Source organism: Sus scrofa, chromosome 5, assembly GCF_054392235.1.
Source record: "Sus scrofa isolate SSC_HxYL_T2T_F1_AM1 chromosome 5, Sscrofa_HxYL_maternal_Yorkshire_Landrace_v2.0, whole genome shotgun sequence".
NCBI lineage: Eukaryota > Metazoa > Chordata > Mammalia > Artiodactyla > Suidae > Sus > Sus scrofa.
In genome coordinates this window covers 36,832,931-36,860,432 of record NC_139387.1, presented here as the reverse complement: position 1 = coordinate 36,860,432, position 27,502 = coordinate 36,832,931, and the positions used below count along the sequence as shown (strand labels likewise).

The window sequence follows — 27,502 nt, the reverse complement described above, 5'->3', positions numbered from 1 at the left end:
CCCCTGTCAAGCTCAAGCCCGCAGGGCGTCGGAGAGTGGTTTCCCCAGAACGCTCCTCACCCCTGCTCGGGACTAGGGGAAGCTGGGTCTTCGCAAAGGACAACTTTCTGGTTTCCGTTCTAACTTGCACTCACACCCGGGAAGGAACGGAGACGGCGAGCGAGGGGGCCAGGGGCGGGGGGACGAGTCTTCCGGGGAGCTGTACGGAACGGCGGGCAGTGGGAGAGGCTGCGGCGGCTGCGGGCAGGAGGGAGCAGGCGGGTGGGGGGGTCCTCGGGCTCTCACTTCCTCCGCCATATTTCAGACATTTGACCCCTTCCGCAAAGCGCGCTGATTCCCCGCGGCGGCCGCGGCGGCTGGTCCCCACCGGCCTGGGAGGCAGCGCCCTCACCCGCACGGCGCCGGGCCCTCGCACCACCTGCCGCGCGCCGAGGCTGCCATCGCCGCCGCCGCCCGGGCCCCCTGACCGCCGCGCGCGCCCCGCCCGGCCCGCGCCGCACCCCACCCGCTCCCCTTAGCCGGCGCCCGGCCCCCGCCTCGCGCTGCCGCTCCCCTCTGCAGCCACGCACGCACTATGCTAACCTCTCACGCTGTCACCGGGTCGCCGCAGCCAGCGTCGCCTCGCGTTCCCTCCGGGTCGCTGCTCCCGGCGCCACGGCGGTCCTGCTGCTGCCGCTGCCGCCGCCGCCGCTCCGGCTGGTTTACACGCCTGACTCTGGGCGAGGTTTGGCGGTGTCGCCTTGACGTCAGGCGTTCAGCCTCGCTCTCGCTTCCGTCCGCGGGCGGGGCGCGCGGGAGCGCGGCCCGGAAAGGGGCGGGGCCTAGGGCGGGGCGAGGGGAGCCGAGGGGCGGAGTCTTCCGCGGCGCCGCAGCGCAAACCGGACGCGCGCGGCGCCCTTCGCGGCATTTTCTCAGCGGCGTTTCTCTCTGTTCCGCACCGCCCCGTCGGCCTTGCTTTGGCTTCCTAGACCCTAGCGGGTTACGTTGCTGCGAGGGGCTTAGAAACCCTCCGAAACTCAAAAGGTGCATCTAAAGCAAACTGTAATCCAGTCGCCAACACTACCAGTTGGTGGTCGCTTATTCCTTTGTGCTGGGGAAAGTAGCTGGAAAAGTAGCAAGGAGCAGTTTCCACACCCAGAGGTCCGGTGAAGGCTCCTAGGCTAGGGCACAGTCTTTTTCATTCTTGAAATGGTTTCTCTTGAATTGTCAAGTATCTTTTCTACCGGTGTCTTAACCCAGGACAACTCTTTCCAAATTACCCTGCCAAACGGAGTTAACTAACCTATGAGGCCAAACAACTTTGTACTCTGTACCTAAATCAGCTATTTATCTGAGTTAAATAGCATAAATACATGACTCTGGCACTTTAAAGGGTTACCCACAGGTAGGTTTATGATGTATTTACTGGGCAACAGAAAGCACTTTCTGTTCCCAAAATGCCTTGTTCTAAAAAAGGCAGTAACTTAAGAGAATTTACCATTATTAGAGAAAAGGCTAAAATTAGAACTACCCTTTATAAAAGGTATTAGCTTTTTTATGAAACTAAGTTTTGAAGGGCAAAAAGATTCAGAGAGAGCAAAGTGCAGGGAAAAGTAGGGAGTGAGAGGGTCATTAAAGACTTTTGCTTAGTTCATAGTTTAACTGCCTTGTTATAAGGTATGGCCCTAAGAAGAAAAAAAAAATGCTAGTAATTGAAAACTAAGTTAAAGGAATAATTAAAAATGAATTATAATTATCCTAAGTTTTCTGTATGTAAGTGCTTTCTAGGTGTTTCACAATTTAGGTTAATTGAATATGTTACATATTTCGGTAATTTCTCTTTCCTTAGAAAAACTTTTTTCTTTTTTTTTTGTCTTTTTGCCTTTCCTAGGTCCACTCCTGCGACATACGGAGGGTCCCAGGCTAGCGGTCTAATCAGAGCTGTAGCCGCTGGCCCACACCAGAGCCACAGCAATGCCAGATCTGAGCCGCGTCTGCAACCTACAGCACAGCTCAGGGCAACGCCAGATCCCTAACCCACTGAGCAAGGCCAGGGACCAAACCTGCAACCTCATGGTTCCTAGTTGGATTCATTAACCACTGAGCCATGACAGGAACTCCCAGAAAAACATTTTTTTTTAAATTAAAGTATAGTTGATTTATAATGTGCTTATTTCTGCGGTACAGCAAAGTGACCCAGTCATACATTTACATACATTCCCTTTCTTATGTTATTTTCCAACATGGTCTATCCCAAGGGACTGGATGTAATTCCCTGTGCTATACAGTAGGACCTCATTGCTTATCCATATTAAATGTAGTGCTTTGCATCTACTGACTCCAGACTCCCAGTCCATCTCACTCTTCCTCCCCTACCCCCTTGGCAGCCACAAGTCTGTTCTCTCTGTCAGTGAGTTTAAAAAAACACTTTCTTTTTTCTTTTTTTTTTTTTTTGGTCTTTTTAGGGCCGCACCCACAGCATACAGAGGTTCCCAGGCTAGGAGTCTAACTGGAGCTGTAGCCGCTGGCCTACGCCAGAGCCACAGCAAGGCCAGATCCAAGCTGCATCTGTGACCTCCACCACAGCTCATGGCAACGCCGGATCCTTAACCCACTGAGCGAGGCCAGGTGTCAAACCCACAACCTCATGGCTCCTAGTCGGATTCATTTCCACTGCGCCACAACGGGAACTCCAAGAAGACCCTTTCTTAATGGAAATTTCAAAGGCAAATGTTAGAGTTGTCTGTAGGAATTATTGTAAATTCTGAATGAATTAACTTCAAATAAATTTGACTTTACTGACTTTTTTTTTTTTTTGTCGTTTTTTAAATCTTTTCTAGGGCCACTCCTGCTGCATATGGAGGTTCCCAGGCTAGGGGTGTAATCGGAGTTGTAGCCACCGGCCTACACCAGAGCCACAGCAACACCAGATCCGAGCCACATCTGCGACCTACATACACCACTGCTCACGGCAACGCTGGATCCTTAACCCACTGATCGAGGCCAGGGATCGAACACGCAACCTCGTGGTTCCTAGTTGGATTCGTTAACTGCTGAGCCACAGCAGGAACTCCAGCTTTACTGACTTCAATTATTGCATGAAACTCTGAGACTCTGAAAGCTTGAAAATGAGTTCATAGGAGTTCATGACTTCATGTTATCTGAGTATACTGGGTTTTTTTCTTTCTTTTTCTTTTCTTTTCTCTCTTTTTTTATTTTTTTCATTTTTTTTGTTACTCAAATGAATTTATCACATCTATAGTTGTATAATGATCATAACAATCTGATTTTACAGGATTTCCATCCTACAGCCCAAGCACATCCCCCCCACCCCCCAAACTGTCTCCTCCGGAGACCATAAGTTTTTCATTGTCTGTGAGTCAGCATCTGTTCTGCAAAGAAGTTCAGTCTGTCCTTTTTTCAGATTCCACATGTCAGTGAAAGCATTTGATGTTGGTGTCTCATTGTATGGCTGACTTCACTTAGTATGATAGTTTCTAGGTCCATCCATGTTGCTAAAAATGCTGGTATTTCATTCTTTTTAATGGCTGAGTAATATTCCATTGTGTATATGTACCACATCTTCTGGATCCACTCCTCTGTTGATGGACATTTAGGTTGTTTCCATGATTTGGCTATTGTAAATAGTGCTGCAATGAACATTGGAGTACATGTGTCTTTGAGAGTCGTGGTTTTCTCTGGATAGATGCCCAGGAGTGGGGTTGCTGGGTCAAATGGGAGTTCTATGTTTAGTTTTCTGAGGAATCTCCATACTGCTTTCCACAGTGGTTGCACCAATTTTCAATCCCACCAACAGGGTACTAGGGTTCCTTTTTCTCCACACCCTCTCCAGCACTTATTGTTTGTAGACTTTTGGATGATGGCCATTCTGGCTGGTGTAAGGTGGTACCTCATCGTGGTTTTGATTTGCATTTCTCTAATAATGAGTGACGCTGAACATCTTTTCATGTGTTTCTCGGCCATCCGTATGTCTTTTTTGGAGAACTGTCTGTTTAGATCTTCTGCCCATTTTTTGATGGGGTTGTTTGTTTTTTTGGTATGGAGCTGCAGAATTTGTTTATAAATTTTGGAGATTAATCCCTTGTCAGTCGATTCATTTGCAAAGATTTTCTCCCATTCTGTGGGTTGTCTTTTTGTGTTGTTTAGGGTTTCCTTTGCTGTGCAGAAACTTTGAAGTTTGATTAGATTCCATTTGTTTATTTTTCTTTTTATTGTCAATACTCTGATAGGTGGATCTGAGAAGATGTTGCTGTCGTTTATGTCAGAGAGTGTCTGGCCTATGTTTTCCTCTAGGAGTTTGATAGTGTCTGGCCTTATATCTAGGTCTTTAATCCATTTGGAGTTTATTTTTGTGTATGGTGTTAGGGAGTGTTCTAATTTCATCTCTCTTTCTTTTTTTAAACTCTTTAACCTTTGGGCAATTGATTCCCCTCCCCAGAAAGAGTCAGTTGTAGAAGACTGGAGCCTGGATTATTTAGAGTGTCAAAGAATGTGTAAAATAGTTTAATTATAAATACATTTGTTTTCTTCTATTATACTGGAAACTATTACACTCCTATTAAGCTATTATCTCTATGCAGATAGTGCCAGGCTCTATAGTCCTTAAGCACTGAACTCATTTTTGGGTTTGTGTTCCTTGTTCCTATTTCCTTGAAAACTTCACCAGGATATTCCACTGGCAACCTGAACAGGTCATGTGTGCAAGCTGAGTTCACCATTTTTTTGTCACCAAACCAGTTTCTTCTCCTTTTCTTTTGCTAATTATATCACCATCTTTTAAATTACCTAGTCGTCAATTCTAGTACTCCTTTCAGTCAATTGGCACATCTATTAGGTAGTAATTCATTTCTATTTCGACCACACTTGTTTGGGTCAGCATTACTTTTCAAACTCCTAGACTTCATTGGCACCTTCTTACTTAGCCTGTGGCCTCCTGTTTGTTCCCGATGTGAACCATTTCTACACATTGCTGCCAGATGAATTTTTTTTTTTTTTCCTTTTTTTGGCTAGCCCTAGGCATATGGAGTTCCCTGGCCAGGGATCAGATGCAGCCTCACCTGCGCTGCAGCCACCGAAACACTAGATATTTTAACCCACTGTGCCGGCTGGGGATCTAACCTGAGTCCTGGCTGTGCAGTGATGCTGCCTATCCCATTGTGCCACAGCAGGAACCCTATTTGAATTATTTTAAAGCATACTGAGCAAGTCACTCTCTCCCTCAAAGAGCATTCAGTTACTTTCCTGCCCTACTAAAGTTAAAATCTTTGTATCTCTTCCTTTTCCCTTACAGCTAGAGCAGACATCTCATCTTGCCCAGATGTAGTGATTTCCCCCTTTTCTGGTGTACAGAGGTGATTTCCTCTGCCTGGAAGTCCCCTTCCCACCCCTGCCCATTCACTTTCTCTAAGAAAGAACATCTTTTCTGATTATTTCTAATTTAGTGGTCTCTTCTCTATTGAATCCCCATACCACTATTCGTCTCGCTCTCTCTTTTTTTTTTTTTTTTTTCGTCATTTGTTTTTTAACTTTCCTACTACAGCAGGGGCTTGGAAACTTATTCTGTAAAGCCGGATAGTCAATATTTAAGGTTTTGTGGGCCAGATGATCTCTGTTACAATTACCCAACTCTGCCTCTGCTTTGCAAAAATAGCCATAGGGTACAAGAAGAACAAGTGTGGCTGTATTCTAATAAAACTTTATGGACACTAATTTGAATTTCATATAATTTTCACATGTCACAAGTATTTCCTCTTCTTTTTTTAATCATTTGAATATGTGAAAACCATTTTAGCTCATGGTTGTAACAAAAACAGGCAGTGAGCTGCCATTGTTTGCCCTGCTGTGTGTACTTGGGGCCAGCTTCGTGGGCATGTGACAGGGTCCTGTGCTTAGAAAGTCCCCATGATCAATTTACTGTTCTGATGTCACTATCTTGAAGCTTTTAATGATTTTTGAACAAGTGGTCTGAGTTTTCTATTTGCCCTAGGGCCCTCAAATTCTGTAGCAGGTTCTACTGGTATCCAGAGATAAAACCCATCAGATAAGGATGTGTATTTCTTATATTTGGCATGGTGGTTTTCATATAATAGGCATTCAAAATGTTGAATTTTCTGTTGTTGAATTTTCTGTTCCTAAGGTACTGTGGAATAGTGGTGAACATGAGAGTCAGAGTTCAGCTCTACCACCTATTAGCTGCATGGTCTTGGGCAAATTCCTTAATTGTGTTGAGGCATAGTTTTCTCATCTGCAGCATGGGGATATATAACCTCTGCCTTAGAGAACTGCTGTAAGATAAAGTAGAGAAAATAGCTATCTATGTCTTAGCCCCTGGGACTAGAAACTCAAAATTAGTCTTCCCCTTTTTAGGGGAAATGAATTAATAGTGTTTATCCATAACTCTTGCTGTATTTAACCTGATACTGTATTTCTGATTTTCCATGTATTTGCCTCCCTACAACTTTTACTTCAAATAACATTTATACCTCATTAGTTTCATTTCAAAAGTCCATATAAGTAAAGGTCCTATTGCAAATGCAAAATTAGATTTTAAAAAACTTTTGAATTTACAATTTTCCTAATTAACTGTTAATGATTATTCACATTAACAAGTCATGCTGTTTAACTTCCAATTAAGCATGGTTATCAGTATACTGAGAGTCATTAACCTTAAATATTATTATATTATTTCATTCACAAATGAGCAAATACTGAAATTTGATCCTTTCAAGGCACTTTGTTACTGGTTTTTCCTTCTGTTGTGTATATGCCTGCGTGTGTGTGTGTGTGTGTGTGTGTGTGTGTGTGTGTGTGTGTGTGTGTATAAACACAGTTTTATTTCTTTGTAACACCCTGCATAGCTGCGGTTGGAGGTTGAGAAGGCTGAGAAGGCTGCTTGTTGATACGAAAGAGGAAAAATAATGACTTAAATCCCAAGTTAGTTTTATTCTGTTTTCTTGGTCAAAGATTGTGTTTCAAACTCTATGCAGTTATTTTAGAAATTCTAGCACTTAATCACAGGAGAGACCAGGTAAGAGCATATTAGAACATTGCTATTATAGGAAAACAACTCAGAATTCATACTCTCCTAGGGTAGTTTGTGTTCCACTAAGATTTCTGTTTTGGGGAAACCATGTACTTATATATAAAAAAAAATGAGGCAGCTTGGCATGTTTTCCACTCTGTGTAATAACTATAATAACTGCTTATTTGTCTCAAGATATATTTCAAAATCTGTCTGTAATCTGTTTCAGCAGTTGTAGACTTGACCACCGAACCTGCCTACACCACATTAAATAAATCTAACAGTTCTGTGATTTTGTCATTGCCAATGTTTATGATGATGTAAGGAAGAGATTATACTTAAAATTTCCCCCTTTCTTAAGGTGTAGCTGAGGAAAACCATACAAATGAAAATGACATTCCCAGAGCCATCATGTAAATGAGTGTTGAAGCAGAAAAACCACTGGAGGAACCAGTTTCAGGAAATTCCCCCATTGTGAAATTTTCAAAAGAAATTTGAATTAGGAAAATCTTCAAAAACCACGCGTAAGGACTTTCAGAATCTGGGCTGTCTCCAAATCAAACAGCTAATACAATCAAGCCAAAGATGCTTGAGAGTAAGGCATCCCCTCAGACTTATCATTATGATGTTTTTAGTGTCTAATCCCAGGCACACACAAGTCCTGGTATGAATCACATGCATCAGTAATAATGACCAAATTCCAAGAGATTGTTTTGAAGGACCCATTATACAGATGCGAAGGCTAAAGCTTAGAAAGGCTAAGTGCCCAAGGTCATTTATAACTATGTGAGTAGAGTTGAAATTTGTATTTTAGTCTTCCTGCCTTCTTTTGGCACCATGCCGATTTATTATTCCCTTATTAATGCTGTTCTTTCAGCCAGAAAAATCTCTCCTATCTCTTTTGTATTTACCTATATCTTAGTTGTTGTTCAAGACCTAGTGGTTTCCTGCTTCTCTGAATTTCCCTAGTAATTATTCTTGTGCCACTTACTTGGTATTTCTCAGACGTTGCCTTACTTAAATTGTTTTTGTCTTCTCTCTATCCTGAGATCCTTGAGAACCAAAAGCATATCTTACACTTTTTTGTAACTACCACACTGCCTGGCATCACATATTAGAAATAAAATGTAATTTGGGGCTGGGGAGTTGTCTTGCTCATCTTGGTTAGATTCTCCAAGCTGACCATAGTGGATCTGTAACTTCAACTTTTCAAAGTTTCTTAGTAATCTTTAAAATGCACATAATGGTATCTATAATGTATGGTGTTAATTTTTAAAAAATAAGGGACCAGATGTAAAGATAGAAATAATACAGAGTAGCAATTAAATAGATCCGCTCTGGAATCAGACTGCAAGTTCAAATGGAGGCTCCGGGCCTCTTAGGAAATTTAATTCTGGTGCCTCAGTTTTCTCATTTTGTAAAATGAGTGCAATAATAGAACCTACATTATGGGATTATTGCATGGATTAAAAGAGTTGACAATGCAGTAAAATCACTATGGAAAACAGTAATGGAGGTACCTCAGAAAATGAAATGTAGAACTACCATATGACCCAGCAATTGCACTCTTGGGCATATATCCAAACAAAACTTTCATTGAAAAAGATACATCCACCCCCATTTCATTGCAGCGCAATTCACAATAGCCAAAACATGGAAACAACCTAAATGTCCATTGACAGATGAATGGATTAAGAAGATGTGGTACATATACACAATAGAATACTACTCAGCCATAAAAAAGAACAGAATAATGCCATTTGCAGCAACATGGATGGAACTAGAGACTCTCATACAGAGTGAAGTAAGTCAGAAAAAGGAAGACAAATACCATATGATATCACATATCTGGAATCTAATATATGGCACAAATGAAGCTATCTACAAAAAAGAAGCAAACTCACGGACATGGAGAACAGACTTGGGGTTGCCAAGGGGGAGGGAGAGGGGTTGGGATGGACTGGGAGTTTGGGGTTAGTAGATGCAAACTATTACATTTGGAGTGGATAAACAATGAGATCCTGTATAGCACAGGGAACTATATCTAGTCACTTGATGGAGGATAATGTGAGAAAAAGAAAAAAATATATATATGACTGGGTCACTTTGCTGTACAGCCAAAATTGGCAGAACATTTTAAATCAACTGTAACAAAAAAAAAAATCTTTAAAAAAATTTAACAATGCAAATAGAATAGCGCCTGCCACACAAAGAAAATACCTATAAATGTTAGCTATGTTATCGTGAAAAGATTCTCCGTAAATGTTGGTTCCTACTCCATCCTTTGGCACAATAAAACTTTGTGCAAACATAGCAGGAGTTCAACAAATGCTTGTTAAACTTTCCTTTTTCTTTACTTACGACAATCCTCAGTGAAGGATTGGTTGTGTTCTAAAGTCTCTTTATGTCAGTAGTTTGTGAACTGAAAATATTTATGCCATGAAAACAATGCTGTAAAGTTTATAGTGTGGGTACCTTAAAATATGACTGGATTATTAGGAAAGCTGGAGAAAAAGCCTGTTTTAATTCATAGAATTAAAAACACAGTTCTGAAAGTACTATTTCCACTGCTACTTTCATGGTATCTTATTTTATTGGTTTTCTTCTTTTCTCTCTAGCTGTTTCATTTCACTCTCTCTACGCTATCCATTCTTCCTCCTGACCTTTCAGGGTTAGAGTCCCTCAGAGGTAGGTCCTGGGTCCTTTTCTTCTTGGATACTTGTCTTTCCCGAGGCGTTACATGCCATCTAAATTCCAGTGGCTCAGAGACCTATACCTGCAGTTCAGACTTCTTTGCGAGCTCTAGATGTGTAGAGCCAATTGTCTCCTGGAAAGCTTTCCTTGCTTGATCTCCCCCAAACCTGCTCTTCCTCCAGGATACCTCCTGTCAATAAATGGTACCAGCTCCCTAAAACAGAGAACTAGTCCCTCTACCTTATTCCACATGTCAAATTCTTCACCAAGTCTTACTGATTCTACAGTTGATCCTTGAACAATGTGAAGTTAGGGCCACTCACCTCCAACCAGTGGAAAATCTGAGTATAATTTAGAGTTGGCCCTCCAGGTTCTAGGTTCTGCACGGGCAGATTTAACCAACTTCAGATAGTGTAGAACTGTAGTGTTTAGTACTGAAAAAAAAAAAATCCATATGTAAGTGGCTCCACTCAATCCAGATCTATGTTGTTCAAGGGTCAGGTGTACTTCCCAAATCACCAAAATATCACCACTTTTCTCCATTTCCATTGTCTGATTGGTTTATGGACTTTTGCCCTTCTTCCCATCCGTTCTCTAAAAGTGATCTTAATTTTTTTCCTTTTTTTTTTAGGGCCAAACCTGTAGCATATGGAAGTTCCCAGGCTAGGGATCAAATAGGAACTGCAGCTGCTAGCCTATGCCACAGCTGCAGCAATGTCAGATCCGGGCCGCCTCTGCAATCTACACTGTGGCTCTTGGCAATTCCAGATCCTTAACCCACTGAGTAAGGCCAGGGATTGAACCCGCATCCTCATGGATACTAGTTGGGTTTGTTTCTGCTGAACCGTAAGGGACTCGTGGTCTCCATTCAGCCATGCTGCTGCAATAATAAAGACAGTAATGAAGTAATGAAGGGTGTTTTAAATAGAGGCAAAATTACCAAAAGACATTCTGGTAGATGCTTTACCCAGATAAGAAAGGGAAAAAAAATAGTCTCTACCTGGTTGTACATCAGGGGGAGTAGCTTATTTTGGCATAAGGTGAATACAGTTGAGAAAATACTTACTCAATGACATTCTAATAAAAATTGATTGAAGTGTGATAAAAGTTTAAGAATGGCAAAAGCAGCCTTCTAAGGGTGTTTATCTTTCAGTCCTTGCTCTAGCTGATTCTGTCCATTTTTTCTTTTAAAATTACATTCTTTGCCTTTTTAAATGGACCTTAACATCACCAATGTACTCCACATTTCCTTCTGGCTTCTCTGTAGACCTCGGAACTACAACTTCTTTTCACTAGGATCCCTCCTGTCTGTCTCTATCTAAATTCTTCAGTGGCTTGTCATGTCCTTGACGCCTAAGAAAGCATGTCAAAAGGCCACATTAGCCAAGAGAGAAATTATGTTTAGGATATATTTGGCCTGAAAAATTCTGTCTGCCTCACCCATCTGCCTGCATGTGCTTACATTCACCCTAGCCGTGAACTAGCCCAGCCTCCTTCTGCTGTTCTCCATGTGACTGGCTTAAGATGACACAAGAATCTCCACAGATAATTACATGTTTATAATTGCTTCATAAATGGAGACGTCCACAAACAACAAACAAAAAACAAAGAATAACTGACCAATAGCAAAGAGAAGAAAAGTATTTAAAACGTCTTGGTTAAGGGGTGTATTCTCCAAAGAGCTGAAGTGCCAAGTAGAGTAAATTATTTTGTTTATAGCAGCGTGACTCATAATAGCCAAAAGGTAGAAGCAACCCAAGTGTCCATTGATGGATAAATGGGTAAACAATATGTGGTGTATAGATACCGTGGAATAGTAATCAGCCTTGAACAGGAACAAAATTCTGCCACATGCTAAAACACAGCTATCAAAGGATAAATATTGCATGATTCCACTTATATGAGGTACTCAGAGCATCTGGATTCATAAGGACAGAAAATGGCTGGGGTGTAATGGGAAATTGGTGTTTAATCGGTACAGAGTTTCAGTTTGAGAGGATGAAAATGTTCTACAGGTGGATGGGGTGACGGTTGTAGAACAATGTAAATGCACTTAGTGCCACAAAGTTGTACATGTTAAGAGGGTTACATTGGTAAATTTTAGGTTACACGTATTTTACCACGACTAAAAACATTGCTTAAGAACTTGGGCTCTAGGTTAGAAAGCCTGGGTTCAAAATTCTGACTCCATCACTCATTAGCTATGAGAACCCACCCTATTTCTGCATCCTGAATTTGAGTTTCTCCACCTGAAAAATTGGAATAAGAATAGTATGTATCTAAATGCATGACAGGGAGGGCAGCAATTCCTAACCAAACCTGTCTCCTCCTCAAAGTAATTGTATGTACTTCATAGGCTTGGGAGAATTACATAGAACGATTTAACTAAAATCCTTTGTACATTGCCTTGCACATAGTCAGCACTCAATAAATGTTAGCTACTGTAATTTTACAATAATTTATTTACATTTAACTCACTTTTAAAGATTAGATTATATAGATTTTTCCCAAGGGTATTGGAAATTTACTCCAGATTTAGATCTCTTAATTATGTGGTTCCAGGGGGGTGATTTCTGTATCTAGATCAGCTACAAAGGTAGCTGATTCAGAGATACTAATGAATGGCTTGAAGTTCTGACGAGTTTGCAAAGTTTGGAGGGAAAAATAAAGGTTTTGGAGTAATGATAAGAGCATTTCTCTATGTTGGGGAAATGACATTTTTCAGCCACTTTCTCTCAGCTCTCTGCAAATAATTAGCAAGGAAAATAATACTGATTTTTGAATATTCTGAAGTGAGACAGTTTTTCAATTTTTGGTGATATTTGAGATATAATCCAAGAGACACTCTCCAAGTTGCAACCACTGGAAACTTCAGCCTAGATCATGGCTTTCTAGAAAGTTGGCACTGGGTATGTATCTGCAAACTTGAATAATAACAGAACCATAATTAAGAAATGTCTCAATCTTACGCTCAGAATTATGATTGCTTTGTGAATCATTTTGCATCTGTGTGTGTGTGAGGGAAAAACAATGGAAAGAGCCATGGAATTGCCGCCTTTGGAAAAGCGTAAACCTGAATAATACAGAGGAGACAGTGTGCCAGGCTTTTTGCAAACAAATCCGCAACCCTTCAACATTGTCGCTATCATCACTGCATTTTAAGGATGAGGAGACTGGCTCAGAACTTCCCTATGTGAGCAGTGAACTGGAATTTGAATGAAGGTTGATTTGGCTCCAGTGCCTGTGCTCTTTTTCTCAAATCGCACTCCCCAAACCAGAACTTCTTGCTGCTTGGTACTGTCACTGGAGCTAGTGTCACTCTTGGAACTGCTCAAGTTCTGAAATCATCTTCTGGAACTGCTGCTGTCACTGGAGGATTATGATGGTGGCTCTTTGCTCGCCAACCCATCCTCTGTTAAGGGGGAAAAGCTGCCACTCAGAGGAGGCGAATTGGAGGGCATAATAAAGCCCTTATTGCCCAGAAATATCCCTTCTCTTTTCTGACTTGAAATGGCCACTATTAAAGCCACTTGGTTTGGGGGGGGGGGGAAGCATCGTTGTCTTCAAAAAGTCCCTGTTAATTACAATACACATGCGCTACCTGGGAGTCAGAAGAGGCACTGAGGTTCTTCCAGCTCTGTCTCCTGTGTCTCTCTCTCTCATTAGCAGTTTAGTTGATCAGATAAGCTAGTTGTCACTTGACAAGCAAGGGTCACTGGTGCTCCGTGAGGGCTCTGTGAGGCCAGCAGTTCTGGGTAGGGGTCCTGAAATCCACAGAGTGATGGGGATGACTATGGACCCTCAGTCACAGCTGCTGTGGTGGTGATGGTCTGTTGGTTGCAAGTAACAGATATAGACCCAAGCTACCTTACACAGTAAGGGAATGTATTGGTAGAATACAGGGAGTTCCCCTTGCGGCGTAGTGGAAACGAGTCTGACTAGGATCCATGAGGACTCAAATTCGACCCCTGGCCTCTCTCAGTGGGTTAAGGATCTGGCAGTTGCCCTTAGCTGTGGTGTAGGTCACAGACATGGCTCAGATCCCGTGCTCTGATTTGACCCCTAGGCTGGGAGCTTCCATATGCTGCAAGTGCGGCTCTAAAAAGCAAAAAAAAAAAAAAAAAAAAAAAAAAAAGAAGAAGAAGAAGAAGAAGAAGAATACCGCCGAGGTGTCTCAGGGAACTGTGGACTCATGGGACAGCCAGGACCCAGGCAGGGAGGAGCCAAGGGAAATCCAGGGACTGGAGTGGCATTTGGTAGAGGTAAGTCTCAGCCTAGAGCAATTCAATGACTAGGCTTGGCTCCTAATTCCCAGTTCCAATACATCTCAAGCCTCAAGTGAGAGGGAGAGTGTGATATTTCAGCTTAGGTGACCACAGTTGGCTTAAGCAGCAATGGCTGTGTGTGGGAAGGGGCAGGGATTGATTCAGGGAGAAATGCACACAACAGAAACAGGAACCCTCCCTCTCCGTGTGGGCAAATGCAACAGTTTCCAGAGAAGAGGGGTTGGGCTGACGCTGTATTAGACACCCACCGCATACCCCCACAAGAACAGGTCTTACTTGGGGAGTCACTCTGTAGGGGGAACTGCTTAGAGATTGTAGGCTGTGGAGGTTAAGGGTGCTGGCTTTGGAGCTGGACTGCCTGAGCCTGAAGGCCAGCTCCTCCACTTCTTGGGCAACCTAACTATTCTCTGTGTGTCTTTGTTCCCTTCTTGAGTGATGATAAAAATAGTACTTACTACCTGAGAGCATTAGGATTAAATGAGTTAATACACAAAAAGTTTAAAACAGTGCCTGGCACACAGTAAGCCCTGGATAAATCGCTATTACTACCAGGCCTTTGAGGTATCATAATATTCATTGAAATTGTCAAACGGGTTCACTTCACTTCAAAAATACTCAGTGGGACTTTTTTAAGAAGCAGTTTTATGAAAGAAAAGAGGAACACAATCAGATAAACACTTTGTTATGAAATATCTACTTAGTGGAACTTAGGCATAAATATAGATGCAACAAATATAAAATATAAAGAAAAGAAGTAAAACAAAGAAAATAAGAACAATAAAAGAAACAATGAGTGTAACATCAAAAGCACAGTCCACAAAGAAAAAAAAGATAAATTGAACTTCACCAAAAGTTAAAATTTTTGCTCTTTAATAGGTGTCATTATAAGAATGAATAGACAAGCAGAATATTTCTAGAGAAAATATTCGTAAGCCATATAACTGATGAAGGACTTAGGTCCAGAAGAAAAGAACATTTACAAGTCAACAATAAGACAAACTGCCTAATTAAAACACAGGCAAAGATTTGTGGATGGCTAATAAACACATGAAAATGTGACAGCATCGGTTTGGAAAATGCAGATTAGAAATCACAATGAGACACCACTATAAACTCTTTGAAATTATTCTGATCCAAAATACTGAGTTTATCAATTATAGGCACGTGAGGAAATGCACACACACCATTGGTGGGACTGTAAAATGGTGCGCCCACTTCAGCAAATAGTTTGGCAATGTCTTACATAGTAAAACATAAATTTGGCATATGACTCAGCAATCCCTCTCTTGGGTACATACCCAAGAGAAATAGCATGTTCACACAAACATTTTTTGTGTAAAAATATTCATAGAATCATTATGAACACAATCAAGTTAAAAAATGGACACAATCCAAATGTCCACTGACAGGTTGAATTGAATGTGGTATTATATATGCATAACATATGTGAATCTCAAAAATATCATGCAAAGTGAAAGAAGAAAGACACTTAAGATTTTATCTTGCATGATCCTATGTATATGAAATGTCTGGAAATGGTAATTACAGAGACAAAAAAACAGAACAGTAATTGCCTGGGTTGGGCATGGGAGTGGGGATTAACTACAAACAGAAATGACAGATTTTGAAGGTGATTGGAATGTTCTAAAGCTAGATGGTTGTACAATTGCATGAATTTACTAAAATCATTGAAATATATCCTTGTTAACAGGTGAATTTTATGGTTATTTAACTTAGCTTTATATAGGTTAAATCTCAATAAAGCTGCTTCTGCCCAATATTCAGTCATTTGGATTGAGTAAAAACTATAGCTAAAAATAATTAAAGGGGAGTTCCCTGGTGGCTCCATGAATTAAGAATCTGGTATTGTCTATGGCTCTGGTTACTGCTATGGCTCTGGTTACTGCTGTGGCACAAGTTTGATTCCTGGCCAGGGAACTTCACATGTTGTGGGGGTGGCCAAAAAAATAATGGCGAAAGAAGAAATCTCTTAGTCCAACGCTATTTGCTGAACCTCATTTTGGTTTCTTAATGTTTTATGCCCAGTCCCACTCCATCTTGCCACTGATCCGCCCTAGAGTAGTGATTTTCTGTTATCAGGGCTGATAGATCATGTATAGACAATGGAGTTTAAGAGTACTCTGGATTGAAACTATAGCGAAGGACCCTTTTAAGAACTATATTTATATAGCTCTAGCTTTTCCCATTCCTATTTGCTATCTACAGATTCAAGCATCACTGGAGTAAAAGAGTGTAAGAAACCATCCTCCAAAGAAAATTCTCCAGTGCTGATTTCTATAGCTGCCTGCGAATACCCAGGAATTTTTCTCTTTTTCTCAATGTGTCATATTGCCTTAACTGTGACAGGAAGAAAACAACTTTTAGGTTAAGTGCAACATCAAAAAGGCTTCTCCTCTTACTAAAAAAAAAAAAAAAACACACACACACACACACAAAAAAAAACACAAAAAAACCCCATTTGCTTGATAGTTATTTCCTGTGTCAAACTATCAAATGTTTCCCCTGACAGCAGCCCTGGGGGTTTGTTGCTTGTTTCATGCCAACATGCTAATGTAAAGCACCTGAAGGGAATAACAGTCATTCATTTGTCCATCCATCCATCATCTACACATTCAACAATAGTTTCTTGAGTACTAGCTATATACCATACACTGTGTTGTGAGGATGGAAAAAACGAGTAAGAGAGGCATAGTCTTCACTCTCACAGAGATTAGAGTCTTGTTTGTATGACAGCCAAAAGCCAGCACTGAAGACACATTTCTCCATTTTCCAGGTTTCCTTGGGCTGGCCTTGGCTCTTCTAGTGGCTGCACTGGTGGCATCTCAGATGACCTGGTGACTATGCAGCACCTCTGACAGTGGAGGCAAGGAGCTCCCTGCTGCTGGTAATGGTTTTGATCCATTGGCAATGGTCACTTTGGCAGGCTCCAGAAGGGCAGGCTGGGGGCCTTCTCTTTAATGACAAGTGCAGAAGTCTTAGGGGTGGCCACAAGAGGTCTTAGGTTGGCAGTTGTGACTCTGCCATTGTCAGAGGTGCCTCTAGTACCTAGTACACAAAAATCAAATGCAGGAGTTTCCATTGTGGCTCAGCGGGTTAAGAACCTGACATAGTATCCATGAGGATACAGGTTCTATGCCTGGCCTTGCTCAGTTAAGGATATGGTGCTGCCTCAAGCTGTGGTGTAGGTCGGAGCTGCAGCTTGATCTGAGGTTGCTGTGCCTATGCTATAGGCTGGCAGCTGCAGCTCTGACTTGATCCCTAGCCTGGGAACTTCCATCTGCCCCAGGTGTGGCTGTAAAAAAAAAAAAAAAAAAAAATCAAATGAAAGTTAGGAGTTTTTTTAAAAAATGAAAATATGTCTTCTGTACTTGCTTGGAAGCACATCAGATTGAAGGTAGAGATGAGAACTCATTCATTTCTCAAATATTTCATATTTCTGTGAATACTTAGTAAAATTAAGGTTGCTTTACAACTCTTGCAGTATTTTCAGTTCAGTGGGATGTGGTAGCTTCTTAACGTCATTATATAACACTGTTTTTAGAAAGTTAAAAATAATGTGTTGAGTTGGGGCACTACAGCAAAGAAGAGACAATAACTAATCAGCTTATTTATAACTAGGACCAACAGATAGAGGTCCAACTTTTACTTCTGAAGGATACAATGAGAAAAAATATAAAAATGGAACAGTGCTTTAGACAATATGTTAGTTAAAACCTCATAAGGAGTTCCTGTTGTGGTGCGGCGGAAATGAATCTGACTAGTATCCATGAGGACTTGGGTTCGATCCCTGGCCTTGCTCAGTGGGTCAAGGATCTGGTGTTGCCTGTGAAGGTTGCAGACGAGGCTCAGATCCCATGTTGCTGTGGCTATGGCTGTGGCTGGCAGCTGTAGCTCGGATTCGACTCCTAGCCTGGGAACTTCCACGTGCCCTGGGTGTGGCCCTAAAAAGCTAAAATAAAATAAAACAAAACAAAACCTCATAAGAACATTGAGTGTGCTGGGTAGCATTCCTGGCCTAAACCGACCCTGCTTGTGGAGGAGCCTGAAGCTCCCTGAATTAAATAACTTGTAGAATGCCATAGAACCTGATCTACTTAAATATGTCAAATGCGGAACAGCTGTGGTAGTTCCTTTTCTTCTGCCTCTCTGGAGATTCCCACCCCTGAAAGCACTTCCTATGAGGTGAGGGATGACAGGCACAAGGCAGACATACCCATGCCCAGAACACAAACTCTCTCTCCCAGTCCTCTTCACCACTGAGCCCAGGGATGGCCTCAGCAGCCCAGGCCCCACTACCAATCAGCAGCAATTAACACATGAGACGAAGCCTACTTTTCATCCTTGGATGAAGGAGAAGAAAAACAGTGGCACTAACTTTCAAAGACTATAGTGCGATGAAAACGTGTTTCCTGGCAGGGAAGAGACTGCCTTGACCAAGAGTGAGAGCTTCTTTTCTATGAGATTAATACCTAGATCTGAATAATTACGAGGGAGAGTCTGAGTAAGAGGAAGACCAGAGTGATAGTGATCAGGTCTGTCAGCCTGAGGGGCAGCATGGCCAGGGCTGCAGCACAGAGAAGAGTAGGACATGAGAGAAAAGCCAGAAGTGGCTTATTTCACAATTGCCTGGGGTCATGATGCACTAGTCCTACCTATTCTTAGCACTTTCCTAAGGAGTTTGATAGAGAATGACTCAGAATGAGGGTTACAGTGAGTCACCTGCCACTTCCTGCATTACCTGGACTTTTGGGGAACCCTTCTACCAAATACTGATTAGAGAGCCCAGCCCCACCCACCTTGTGACAACCGACAACTTGTGCTTGGAGGCAAATCTGAATAAATGGTCCAACATCTAGGTGTGGATCATTCCAGTGAAAACAGAAATAAACCTCAGAGTTGGTGAGGTTTGTGGCTTTAAAATAAATGCCCTGAAGTCATGGGAGTATATAGCCAGCCAAGTCTGGGAACTTTCACTTAAAGTTCTCTGATAAAGTAACTTAATGGTAGGGATAATTTTATTGGCCCATTTAATAGAATGATAAAAACCATAAAGCAATCTTGCAAATTGCCACTTTCTTTTTTTCACTAAATGTGTGGCCTTGGGCAAGTCTTTTTTTTTTTTTTTCTCTCCATTTCCTTATCTACAAAAAAGATTCCTTTCATAAAAAGAAAAGTTATAGCAAAACTTATTGAAAATATACTGTCTGCAAGACATTGAGGTTGGTCCTGGGAGTCATCAAAGACAGATTAAGTATAGACTTAATATACTTAAAGGAATTTAAGACTTAACAAAGAAGAATAAAGACAAGCAGAGCAGTAACACTGCAAGGCAGATGAGATGGGTTTCAAGAGAAATGCAAGAATCGAAGTGTTGGAGGATAGATCCTTGACCACCTTCCAGTCATCTGACTTATTCTCGTTGGAAAGTTGTTTAGCAAGAGCTGATACAGGTGTTCTTTATTTTTATTTTTGTTTTTGATGATGGAGAAATAAAAGGCTTTATTCTCTTATGCATTATTCATGGAAGAAAAAAAAACATGAGCTGGTAAATAGCTTGAAATTAATACGTATGAGGCTGTGGTATATATTTTAAAATTACAAAGAGCTCAACTACAATACATGAACACCGGGAAAGATAGAACTTCCACTGACATCAGCCAGAGGTGGAACAAGGAACAGAACACAGGTCTCATGTCTTCAGATCTAATTCCTTGCTCATTAGAACCAAGCTGCTAATGTGGAGGAAACTTTAACCTTTTGTCACTTTAAGAAACATTTACTCTTCTTTTGACTCCAAGCTGAAAGAAGCACGAAAGAACTTTATAGCAACAAGCTAAAAATAATCTTCTATAGTTCTCTTCCTTTCAACAGTAGGAGTCTAACCCAATTAACAAACTGATTTAAATGAAAATAAAATTGTGATCAGTTTGGTTACTTCTTCCTTCTCTCTGCTGTTAAATCCCACTCTAATTAGCATTTAAAAAATATCTAACTTTAGTCAAGAAAAAAAAATTGAGGATGTAGGCTGTGTAATTTGCTAGAACTTTTATTTTGCTCTTGATGAACATGCCTTCCCCCGATGGCTTTCATATTTCCATAATTTTACATGTATTTTTCCCCCTAAAACATGAAAAGTGGCTCCCAGAGAAGAGGCTCATTAGCAGGAATTCTCTATTGACATCTCTTCTTATTCACCTTCCGCATGGAGCAGATGACCATACTTGAAACATACATGTTTAACCTGAACTCACCTGAAATACTTGAAAACAAAGTCAAACAGAAATTGAAGAAACCATGCCACTAATACTTCATTCAAAATACTTTTATAATTAAGAGTTTCAAAAGTATCATGTTGCCTAATTGTGGTTGTATCATCATTTCTAATGCATTAAAAGCATTTAAATCATTTACTGTAAACCAGGCAGTAACTGAAATAGCAGAGCTGAAAAAGAGCCCCAAACTGGTGATTTCTAACAAGAAGGGGCATCTCTGCCCTACTACACGAGATGTCGCATCACTTGCTGTCCACATCCACAAGCCTGCAGTCTCCTTTCCCAATTCCTACTAAGTAACGTGTTTTATTGTCAATGAAACCTTTACCTCCTGTTTTCATTTGCGGGACTAGATTGGTTCTCTTCAGAGCTATAGAATATATACCTTCATTTTAATATGCTACATACAAAAATAGCATGATTTTGTCTCAGTAGAATGTTTCACTTATTTTACTTTTTAAAGTATTTGATGGGCATCCTTATCTTTTAAATTTATTTGTGAATATTCTCCTATTGATTTGGAAGTTTGTGTCTGTATACTTTTGCCTTAGCTTGAAACTCTCTGTGTTCCCTTCCTTTCCCTTCCCTTTGCTTTCCTTTCCTTTCCTAAATCCCCTCCCCTTCCTAATCTGCCCCTTTCCTCTCCTCCTTTTCTTTCCTATCTTTTCCTTTGTAGAATTTCTATCATTTGATAAAAATCAAGTAACATAAACGTAGAAATCTAATGAGTCTCACATGCCTAAGTATTTTCCCTTAAAAGGTGACTAACCTTGGAGTTCCCGTCGTGGCTCCGTGGTTAACGAATCCGACCAGGAATCATGAGGTTTCGGGTTCGATCAGGGGGTTAAGGATCTGGTGTTGCCGTGAGCTGTGGTGTAGGTCTCAGACACAGCTTGGATCTGGCGTCACTGTGGCTGTGGCGTAGGCCAGCAGCTACAGTTCAGATTTGACCCCTAGCCTGGGAACCTCCATATGCCTGTGGGTGCGGCCCTAGAAAAGACCAAAAAAAAAAAAAAAAAAAAAAAAAAAGTGACTAACCTTGATTCGTGCTGCAACAAGCTCAAGAACCAAGTTCAGACTAAATTATTTGGTATCAAAGACAAAAACAATAGCAAAATTTTATTTACCAAATTTCAGGAAGACAAATTAGTGGGTAAGATGCCCTCCCCACCCCACCCCCCTCTCACACACACGTAGCTCACTTGATAAATGGTTGGCAATTTTTGTGGTGAATACTCTAGGGTGTGCTATTTAAAACAGACCTTATTTAAAGTTTCTTTACTTGAAGTAGGTCATTCTATACTTCCCAACATTCAGACACAATATTCTCTACAAAATCTAGGACTTTAAAGCTAGAAATTACATTCATTTCATCAAATAATGTGTTGACCAGTTTCTTGTTATAAATCTTCAAAAATATTACAGGAGTGAAAGAAATATGTCTTTGTCAAGTTTCTCTTCTATGTCAGGCATCTTATACATTGAGTCCAGGTTCTGAAGATAGACTTTCTAGATTGAAGTCCGAGCCCTGCCACTCTCCAGCTGGATGACTTAGGCAAATTACTTAATCTTGCTGTATCTTAATTTTGCTACCTCTAAAATGGGACTAACAACAGGACTCAGTTCATTTGTAGCTGTGAGCATTAATTACGTAATGCAATATTTAGCATAATACCTGGTCCTTAGTCAGCATTCATTCTTACTTTCATAGCTATGTTCACTTACATTAGCTCCCTCAGTCCTTATTATTATCCTGTGAGACAGGCATTATAGGACTATTTCAAAGATAAGTACACTCATAATTAGTGAAGTTAAGTAACTGATCCCATGTCACAGAGCTTTGCACCAGCAGAGCTGGTATTTGAACTTCATCTAGCTAGTCCCAAAGCCTATGCACCTCACTGCACTGAGTTCTTCCTCTGCATATACTTTGTAAATCATTATTGGTCATTTTCCATATGATTTTTGACATCTAGGATAAATCAATAGATTTGATTTTATCAGGTTTTCCAATAACCAATTAATTCCAGCAATAGCAATATTTGTGGCCATTCTAAACATTTACTTTATAAGAAAGAAACAGATGATAAAAAAAGTCAATTTATAGGGAAATTTAGCTGAAGAAGCAAAAGAAAAGGGAGGAGGAGGAGGAAACACACACACGCATGAATTCCAAGATGCATTTCAAATTTGGGACAAATTCAAATCAATGTCTTTCCCCATTTACAATATACGAAATTATTTTGGAGGCATCACAATGTGGCTTGAAGAACACAGACTTTGGAAACAGATTGAGCCCAGTTATCTGAATTCTAGCTCTGCTGACTTTGGGATCTTGAGCCTCTTTTTTTTAACTTTAAAATCAGAATCTTCATAGATTTGATAAGAAGACTAAATGAGACCAGGTTTGTGAAATGCTTGGGTTAGTGCCTAGGGCAAATACCATGCCCAGAATGTTAGGCTATCATAGCATATGTAGCTTTTATAATAGTTTTTCAAGGTTGTGTAAAGTTCTCAAATGTCTCCTTAATAATATTAAAGGATGTTCAATATTAGCATAATCCTAACATTGTGGAATTTTAGAGACGGGTGGTAAATTAGAGAGCTTTATAGTTCAATTACTTCCTTTTATGTTTGAGGAAATCGAGACCCAAAGAGACTAAGGGAATTGCCCCAAATCACACAGCTAATTATAATCAGCGTTGGGACTGGAACCTGGCCTCTTAATTAATAGTTCCCCTAATATTTTTAAAGTTCTGAGTGAATGATCACTCCACATGAGCAGTAAATTATGAAATATGGATATCTACGAACAGAGTTTAGGGTTTCAATCAAATAATACTTATAATAATAAGTTAGATATACATTTAACGATAGCCATACTTATTATTGTTTTACTTGAAAACACAGCATAAATGGTGAGTAGTTCATATTACAGTGTGGTAATTATTCTGTACAACCAAGCCAAGAGAGGGGAAAATAAAATGAAGAAGAGCAGGAAACTGCTCTGAGGGCCTCTTTGAAGGCTCTTGAATCTGGGGCCTTGGTAGCTGTGGTTTTCTGTAAAAGGTAGGGGGATGAGAGGTGGTTTTAGGAGAAGGGACAGGAAGTTCTCTTGAATGCTTCTTCTCTTGGGAGGAGGCCCCAGAGCTCACCTCCTTCTCTATTGATGAAGGAATCAGCCAGTGTTCTCTGTCTCTTTCTCCATCAGCTTCTTGCTGGGATCTATTAGTTTCAGCTATCACAATCCCCTCTTTAGTCAGCAATGCCAGAGTCCACAACCAGCGTGGGGAACCTTTAACAAAACTATGGCCTGTTTCCTATTATCACTGTGTCCAGATTCCCAGCACTTTGTAGTCATTGCCCTGATACACTGAGGGCCTCCACGAGCACCTGGGCCATGCGGCACCCCCATCTCGGCCAGATGGGGAGACCTGGCCTCATAGTGACCTCTGTGGTCCTTGGAGAAAACCCTGGGTTTTCCAATTCCTTCTTCTCTTACTTCCAGCAGGAGTGGGTGAGACCTTCCTTTCTCCACTTTCCATTAGGACAAAGGTGTGCTTGAGGGAAAGGCCCTCTACACAAAGCTATTTTCTCTGCAGCGCTCACCTGGTTCCTGTCAGACATTTGTCTGGAGGGGTCCCTGAAGTAGGACTTCTTTTTTTTTTTTTTTTTGCTTTTTCTAGGGCCTCTCCCGTGGCATATGGAGTTTCCCAGCCGAGGGGTCTAATCGGAGCTGTAGCTGCTGGCCTACGCCACAGCCACAGCAGCTTGGGATCCAAGCCATGTCTGCGACCCACACCACAGCTCACGGCAACGCCAGATCCTTAACCCACTGAGCAAGGCCAGGGATCAAACCTGCAACCTCATGGTTCCTAGTCGGATTCGTTAACCACTGCACCACAACAGGAACTCCCAGGACTTGTTTCACTTATCCTTGGGATAAATGAATTTAATCAGAATGGTTTTCTGATACTTAAGCCAAGGGAAAGGGACTTTTTTTTTTTTTTTTTTTTTTGGTCTTCCTAGGGCCACATCCAAGGCATATCAAATTCTCAGGCTAGGGGTCAAATCAGAGATGCAGCTGCCAGTGTACACCACAGCCACAGCAATGCCAGATTCTTAACCCTCTGAGTGAGGCCAGGGATCGAACCTACATTCTCATGGATGCCACTCAGATTTGTTCCCGCCGAGCCATGATGGAAACTCTGAGAAAGGGACCTCTGAGGAGGATGTGGAAGCGAGGGAGAAGAAGCAACAGGTACATTTTGAGTGGCAGGACTTTTAGTGGAAAAGAGGCTTTTAATGGGGGCTCCCAAGAAATGAAAGAAAAAGTATGCCCAGAGATAGGGGATGTGCATAGTGCAGAGAAGCAGGGGAGAGTCTAAACACCAACTTCATGTGCACCCCCAAATCTTTTTAAAACTTCCGTTTCTCTGTCTTTTGTCTCTCTTCCTACTCTTTCTGGAAAAAAAAAAAATCTTACATTTAAATTTGGTCAAATCCCTGAAGTATTTCATTCCTGGAGGGGTGAGACTGCATAAATTGCTCACTAGGGATGATTCGTGCAAAGATCTTTGCAGAGACAGGCCCAGGATGGCATTTGGACCATGGGTGAGTCTATGTCTTACAAAGCACATGAGGATGTTCTCTATCTGTGCCTGGGTGCTGTTTAGCTGACTCTGTCACCAGTGACACATCCCTGGCATCTTGCTATTTGGGTCAAATTGGCATTTATGCCCACTGATAGGGCCACCTTCCTGATTCAGGTAACCCAGTTAGCATGTGGGTATCTAAGTGGGGCTTAGGAAGGGCTGAGGTGGGCAGTCACTACAGCTCTACACTCTGGGCCCCCTCTGAGCTGCATTTCTTTTCTTTTTTTTTTTCTTTTTAGGGCCACTCCCCCAGCATATGGAGGTTCTCAGGCTAGGGGTCTAATCAGAGCTACAGCTGCCAGCCTACGCCACAGCCACAGCAAGCAGGATCTGAGCCTCGTCTGCAACCTACTCCACAGCTCATGGCAAGGCCGGATCCTTAACCCACTTAGCGAGGCCAGTGATCGAACCCACAACCTCATGGTTCCTAGTCAGATTCCTTTCCACTGCTCCACGATGGGAACTCCTGAGCTGCATTTCTTGGGCCTGGTGGTGACTGTAGCTTTCCCACAGCTCTTGTTACTGTCCTGGCCACCTTGTTATTACTCCTGTCACTTAGGCTGTCATTTTTACTATTCTTGCTTTATGCTTCCTTTCCCTGCCACCGCTAGTAATGCTGCAGTTTATGGCATGCCAGATCCTTAACCCTTAGCACAAAGGCACTAGCTCAGCGTTGCTGCTCTTGCTCAGCTGACCCTGGAGTTAGAAGGGAGATTTGCTTCTAGAAGGTGACAGCTCTTCCCATCAACCTGGCTTAGTCTAACTTTTAAGTGTGAGGTGTATGTGAAGGTTTTAGAACTGAGAAGACCTGGTTCGAATCTTAGCTCTATATAATCCTGTGGCCTTGGCCAAGTTCTTCAAAATTTGGGATTTTGGGACTCTTTACTCATAAATTACTGACAATAATGCCTCTTAATGGGATTGTTATGAGAAATTGGGATACTTTATGAAACATCCTGGATCTAGTAGACACTTAGTTGATGGTTATTGGGATCGTTATTTGAAAGTGCTCAGTTCTTTGGGCCAATATGAGCTAGATAGCTCAGAGTTCCTGAGCTGGGCATGGAAACTAGGACACTTCTCATGACCTTGTTATATAGTTGATTAGTGATTTATGGATGGTATCTAGGGTAATATCTGTTCCCAGCAAATGCAGCTAACTTCAAGATCTTATTTCTAAGTCATTCTGGATAATGGAATTTTATGGAAAAACTTTTCACCACTAACAAATTAATAAATTATTGCACTATTAATTTTTTTTAATAGCCATACCTGTGGTATATGGACGTTTCTGGGCTAGGGGTAGAATCAGAGCTGCAGCTGAGGCCCATGCCACAGCCATAGCAATACCAGATCTGAGCCATACCTGCGACCTATGCAGCAGTTTATGGCATGCCAGATCCTTAACCCGCTGAATGAGGCCAGGGATCAAACCGGCATCCTCAGAGAGACAGCGTTGAGGTCCTTAACCTACTGAGCGACCGCAGGAACTCCTGAACTATTGAATATTTTCTTTTTTTTCTTTCTTTCTTTCTTTCTTTTCTTTTTTTTTTTTTTGTCTTTTTGCCATTTCTTGGGCAGCTCCCGAGGCATACGGAGGTTCACAGGCTAGGGGTCTAATCGGAGCTGTAGCCGCTGGCCTACGCCAGAGCCATAGCAACTCGGGATCCGAGCCGTGTCTGTGATCTACACCACAGCTCACGGCAACGCCGGATCCTTAACCCACTGAGCAAGGCCAGGGATCGAACCTGAAACCTCATGATTCCTAGTCGGATTCGTTAACCACTGAGCCACGACAGGAACTCCTGAATCTTTTCTTAATGGATCCAGCTGTACACAGAAATAGCTGGCCTTTTCAGAGCTGGTCTGGTGGCTGTAGGGGCCAAAGGCAGGGTGACTGTCTCAGGTATGTCTAGTTTCTTGCCAGTAAGGTATGACCAAGAGAGATTACTAGTATTGGTCCTACTTCCTGAACCCAAAGACAATGGCACTGAATCTGTGGCCATGGTGGTATACAGTCACGGAATTGTTGACTTGGAATTTATTTTAAAGATATCCGCTCCCCCCTCCCACCCAAAGACACCAAGTGCCAGCCCTCACCTTCTTCGAAGCAAGGCAGGAAAGGATTTCCTGAGTGATAGCATCTTATGGAGGGGCTCTTCTCCCTGGTAGGAATCCCAGGATAACATCATACATACTGATACCAGTACTGATACCCAAACCAAAAACAATGCCCCTACTAATACCAATACTCTACTAATGCTGATACTAACACCAATTCCAATATTAATAAATGCCAATACTAATATTCTTACTATTTCTGATACAAACTATCATTTACTGAGCATTAAATATATGCAAGACACTATGCCAAGAACTTTGGAGTTACTATCACATTTAATTTTCACAAGAATTTTTTTTTTTTGTCTTTTTAGGGCTGCACCTGAGGCATATGGAGGTTCCCAGGCTAGGGGTCAAATCGGAGCTACAGCTGCTAAGCTATGCCAGAGCCACAGCAACACCAGATCTGAGCCGCATCTGCGACCTACACTA

General features: G+C 41.6%; 2 protein-coding genes across 4 annotated transcripts in view; both read right to left on the bottom strand.

Moving 5' to 3' along the window:
• Positions 1-703, bottom strand: part of RAP1B (RAP1B, member of RAS oncogene family) — a 51,622-nt gene extending 50,919 nt beyond the window's left edge. For both annotated transcript variants that reach the window (XM_084956316.1, XM_005663969.4), the window contains exon 1: positions 583-703. The gene's annotated coding sequence lies outside the window, so the exon portion shown is untranslated. The remainder of the gene's footprint in view (positions 1-582) is intronic.
• Positions 1-27,502, bottom strand: part of LOC102164628 (uncharacterized) — a 248,232-nt gene that overhangs the window by 11,066 nt on the left and 209,664 nt on the right. For both annotated transcript variants that reach the window (XM_084956317.1, XR_014803568.1), the window contains one exon: positions 10,039-10,149. In XM_084956317.1, coding sequence (XP_084812443.1) covers positions 10,039-10,149 — 111 coding nt within the window. Of the gene's footprint in view, positions 1-10,038; positions 10,150-27,502 lie in introns of those variants that run through there.